This window comes from Hylaeus anthracinus, unplaced genomic scaffold (genome assembly GCF_026225885.1).
Source record: "Hylaeus anthracinus isolate JK02 unplaced genomic scaffold, UHH_iyHylAnth1.0_haploid 11281, whole genome shotgun sequence".
In the NCBI taxonomy this organism is placed as follows: domain Eukaryota; kingdom Metazoa; phylum Arthropoda; class Insecta; order Hymenoptera; family Colletidae; genus Hylaeus; species Hylaeus anthracinus.
In genome coordinates this window covers 7,150-11,747 of record NW_026533803.1, presented here as the reverse complement: position 1 = coordinate 11,747, position 4,598 = coordinate 7,150, and the positions used below count along the sequence as shown (strand labels likewise).

Sequence of the window (4,598 nt, the reverse complement as noted above, 5' to 3'; positions counted from 1 at the left end):
AAAACCCCGACCAATCAGAGCGCGCGTAGACCGTTCGAGCGGCCGCGCTTGTACGCGAACAAGTGACTCGACGTGCATTGAAGGACATTAACGCTGCCGCCTAGCGCGTAGCCTTCGCTACCGCGGCCGCTCGAACGGTCTACGCGCGCTCTGATTGGTCGGGGTTTTCTCTTAATATCTCCTTAACGAAGCCCCATCCGACATTTTTGCAAAGGAAATTGTTGTTCAGAATCGTCTCAACTACCCCCCATTTCCGGCTCCTCCCCGACTTTTGGGACACCCTGTATGTATGTATGTTACACATAACCTTTGTATAAGTGCATATACACATCATTTACTACATACCTCCTATAAACTATAGCATCGTGTGTAAATAGTTACCGAGTTTGTCATCGAATGATGTTCTTTTAAAATGTTCAAAATAAACACAAGATGGAAAAACACGTGAAACTCATAGACTTTCTTTCGACTCTCGAAAATACGGAAAGTAAAAGAATGTTGGAAGACTATCTAAGAAAAGCAGCCTTTGTCGGTAACACAGATGTGGTTCAAAAATTACTTAAATTAGGTGTTGATGTTAATGCAAGAGATCCTGTTGACGGATGGTATTATTCTAATAATTTATTACATTGTGTATTACGTTCTGTATCTCTGTTATTACTACTAATTATAAAGAGTACAATACGAAATTTAGTAACATAAATACAGAATTTCTTTCCATATGTGTATGTAATAAATTCGTATAGATATGTAAAAAATGTTGAATTAGTACCATAATTGATGTTTCCTGATCTTAGGACTTCTTTGCATTTGGCGTGTGAGGCGGGTTATTGTGACGTAGTTGTTTTACTTTTAAAGAATGGTGCAGATAAAAATATAATATCTATAAATGGAGAAACTCCAGCATCTTTGTGTACTAATCCCGAAATTGTACAACTTTTGGGTGCATCCATGGATCAGCTGAGTTTAAATGACTCAACAGCACAAAATACTATACCCAACTATTTAAAACATGATTTTGTACATGGAACTATAGAATCAAGTATTTCTAAAGTAAGAAGCAATGGTTTATATCCAGATGGTAAGAAATTCATTCTAACCTGTTTTCACATAAAAACATCAATAAATCAAGGTTATAAAGTAATTTAAAATATTACATCAACTAATTTTATTTTCAGAATTAGTATTAAAGATTCGTGTAGCAGATGCTCCTGATCCAGACTTCATAGAAATTGAATTACCTCAAAGCAACTTAACATACCAAGCATTAATTAGAGTATGCTGTCAGGAACTAAATATCGATCCAAATCAAATTGTTAAACTAAGAAAGTTGCCCAATACTAAATTAAGAAAAGATGAAGATATTCAACGACTTCGGAACTTCCAAGAGATTGAAGTTGTTACAAATACTGTTAATACATGCAATTACATACAAAATACAAATGATATTTCGAATAATATTTCAACGACACCAGCAAATGGATATCAAAGTATTTCCAAGAAAGATCAGACTATTTTATATTAACTATTAGTGGTAGAGATTATTTTTTTTCATACATATAAAAATTAAGGGAACGTTTAATAAGAATAAAATATATAAAAGTAGGTACATATTTCGAATGCAATAATTATAAATTTGTAATTATTATAATAAAATGTTTAAGTAAACTTAATAATAATAAGTAGACAAATTTTTTAACTTTGTTTACTAGATTTAATAAAGTAATACAAAAAAATGTTACAATTCCATCTTTATTCCATTTTCTGTCTTCTAATTCTAATTCTTTTTTTTTCAATGTTAACAAATCCTTCAGGAGTAACAGTTACCATGGTATTACCAGAAATAGTACTTAATTCACCTGTCACTGCATGATATGCTTTTGGTCTTTTAGGGTGCACCATTGGTGTTTTAACAGAGTTTTTACTCTCTGAAAATAAATAAATACATTAACAAATAAGCACACAAAAACTTAATTTTTATTAAGATTTAAAATAAGTAAAAAATAAAACTGACTTAGCGTTGTATAAATAGGAAGAGCGAGACTACTAGGTGTTTTAATACGAATAGAGCGGATATTGGCCCATCCACCTGGATAATTTTTAGATAAATATTTACATGTCGTTAACACATTTTCCAGAAGTTCTTCGTTTGTCATGGATGTATGTCCAATTTGAACAATATGAGTATCGCCATAAGAATGCAACTGCATAGTGGTTTTTTTCAAAGCATATTCTATTTCATGCTTTAAGTCTTTACTTTGCATCCTAATAGACGTTGGCAATTTTCTTTTTTTATAGAACTGTTTTCCCAATAAATGAGACAAGTGGCCAGCTATTTTTCCATCTACAAGGAAATGATCATAGCTAGCCACAAGTTTTCTTTTTAATTCATACTGATCATACTCAGTTTTCACTTGATTCAATGGTAGTACAGCTTTTATACTTGTACATCCATGTTTGCGTAACAACTCTTCATAATGTTCTATTGTTGGCTCGTAATCTTTTCTTCTGCCTCTTTGTAAGTCACCAACAAAAAGTGCAACTTCATCATTCGATGAAACTATTGAATGCTGTAATAATCTGGAAAAGAAGTTGACGGTGGTAAATATATGTTATCAGTTCAGAGTTATTCATTATGAAATTAAAGATGTATCATTTTTTTAAATATAATCACGATTCCTCATAAGGATCCATTGGTATTTATAAAAGTATAATCATTTGTAACTTGCACATAAATAGGAATATAAAGTTAAATAAATACTACTTTTTATTGGAAAATATTATTTCTAATAGTTTATAAAATGCAAGGCATCATATAATTAATAATAAAATGATTTAATAATTATTTATAATATCACTAATTTCATCATTTCAATGACTTTGTATGTCAGAGAGAGTATATTACCAAATGCTTTAGAGCAAAAAAATATTTATCATTCAGTTTTATTTTTCAAGACAAAAATATTAAAAATATTCAATTGTCATAAAAACAGAAGTAAACCAAACTAACCTTTCTGCTCGTAACAGTCTAGTTTTGTTTATAATTCAATAATAATAAATAAATAATGCTAAATTTAAAATAAATTGTAATTTCAGGTAATTTACCTCTGTATTTTTAATCGAAATACCAGCAAAGGGGTACCCAATGCTTGCATGAATGACAACCTACATTCATTACACAGGGTATTAGTTCATATTATAACTCAAGATTTTTAATAATTATCTCTTGATAACTAAAAGTAACAATTACTTTGTACTTAAGACTATTTAGTAGTATATATCTTTTCCACATATTTCAAAGCATTGTCATTGTTATTATAAATAATTATAAAGAATTTCGAATTATCTAAATAGAATTCATCTATTAATGTTTACTTTCTCATATTTAGAGTCTTACATAATTAAAAGCTAAACAAACAAATCTTAATACTTCACAAAATGAATATAATTAAAGATTTATGCTTACATTCTCATTTGTCTCCTTGGTGTTTTAGGTACTCTTATGCATGTCACCTGCATAAATACTGGATGAGACTCTCCTTCGAATAGTGCATTTTTACTTTCTAATTGTTCTTCAGTTAGATGGAAAATAGCTCTAATGCATTGCAATATATGTTCTCTTGATAGATCGTTTAAATTTAAGGTATCTGTATTTTCTTCGGTGATATCTACTTTCCTACGTTTCTGCAGTTTCGATAATCGCAGATCAACAGTTATATCTTTATTATCTTGCATGCCATTGTTTCTAGAACGTTTCCTTTTTAATCCATATTTTGGCACTATATTATTCTCCTCTTTATTATTCTCTTCATTTTGTGATTCCAGTTTTTTATTATTGTGCACGTGATCCTTAGATTTTTTAACATTCGCTTTTTCGGAGTCACTAGTATTTTTCTTTCGGAGTCGATGAAATTCTGACTTATTCATTTTTACCGTTTTTTTCTTAATGATCTTAATCGGCTTCATGTTAACTAATTCCTTATTTTTACGCATATTTGATGGATCGTTTGTAACCTGTCTAGTTTTCATATTTGTATTCAATCTTGTTTTGTTTATTTAATTTTCGTGATTTAAAAACTTGATTTTAATTTTTTTTTTTTATTTATTTAAACTGTACAGTGCCTGTGCTGATTTGCGATGCGTAACAATATTAATAAAAGTTACCTTTTTCAACCACGTGCCAACTGCTCGTTCCGCACATCTTTAACCACCTTCTACAACCATCTACAGCCGGAAACGAAATGAATGGTCAAGGCAATCGAACGAATGACTTCCTTCGATTGCAGCGCCAGCCATATAGACTATGCGCAATAAGAAAGCAATAAGAACTAACCATGAAGACTGTATAAGGATTCCAACTGTGTAGCGTAGAAGTGTTATCAAAATCCCCAGCTTTAAGTTATGAATATTTCTACCACTCGCGACGCAAGTGAGCACAGACTACGATGTATATATACATATATGATAATATATACACATATGACATGCAGGGTGTCCCAAAGGTCGGGGAGGAGCCGGAAATGGGGGGTAGCTGAGACGATTCTGAACAACAATTTCCTTTGCAAAAATGTCGGATGGAGCTTCGTTAAGGAGATATT

The 4,598-nt window shown here is 31.1% G+C and overlaps 2 protein-coding genes across 2 annotated transcripts; one reads left to right on the top strand and one right to left on the bottom strand.

The window, feature by feature from the left end:
• Positions 1–290: 290 nt before the first annotated feature.
• LOC128896537 (ankyrin repeat domain-containing protein 40-like) lies at positions 291–1,628 on the top strand. The gene is made up of 3 exons (XM_054159902.1): positions 291–605; positions 798–1,081; positions 1,179–1,628. Exons 1-3 carry the CDS (start codon positions 433–435, stop codon positions 1,523–1,525), a joined length of 804 nt encoding a protein of 267 aa, XP_054015877.1. The 5' UTR covers positions 291–432; the 3' UTR covers positions 1,526–1,628.
• Positions 1,629–1,691: 63 nt separating this feature from the next.
• LOC128896536 (ribosomal L1 domain-containing protein CG13096-like) lies at positions 1,692–4,301 on the bottom strand. Its single transcript, XM_054159901.1, has 3 exons — positions 3,467–4,301; positions 2,015–2,580; positions 1,692–1,928 (listed from the first exon to the last, which is right to left on the bottom strand). Exons 1-3 carry the CDS (start codon positions 4,027–4,029, stop codon positions 1,753–1,755), a joined length of 1,305 nt encoding a protein of 434 aa, XP_054015876.1. The 5' UTR covers positions 4,030–4,301; the 3' UTR covers positions 1,692–1,752.
• Positions 4,302–4,598: the final 297 nt, after the last annotated feature.

Coding starts and splice junctions, on each gene's coding strand:
- LOC128896537 (XM_054159902.1), top strand. CDS start 433: ATGGAAAAACACGTGAAACTCATAGACTTTCTTTCGACTCTCGAAAAT. Junction 606..797: donor AGAGATCCTGTTGACGGATG/GTATTATTCTAA, acceptor TCCTGATCTTAG/GACTTCTTTGCATTTGGCGT. Junction 1,082..1,178: donor CAATGGTTTATATCCAGATG/GTAAGAAATTCA, acceptor TTTTATTTTCAG/AATTAGTATTAAAGATTCGT.
- LOC128896536 (XM_054159901.1), bottom strand. CDS start 4,029: ATGAAAACTAGACAGGTTACAAACGATCCATCAAATATGCGTAAAAAT. Junction 2,581..3,466: donor CCAAGGAGACAAATGAGAAT/GTAAGCATAAAT, acceptor CTTCTTTTCCAG/ATTATTACAGCATTCAATAG. Junction 1,929..2,014: donor TCCTATTTATACAACGCTAA/GTCAGTTTTATT, acceptor ATTTATTTTCAG/AGAGTAAAAACTCTGTTAAA.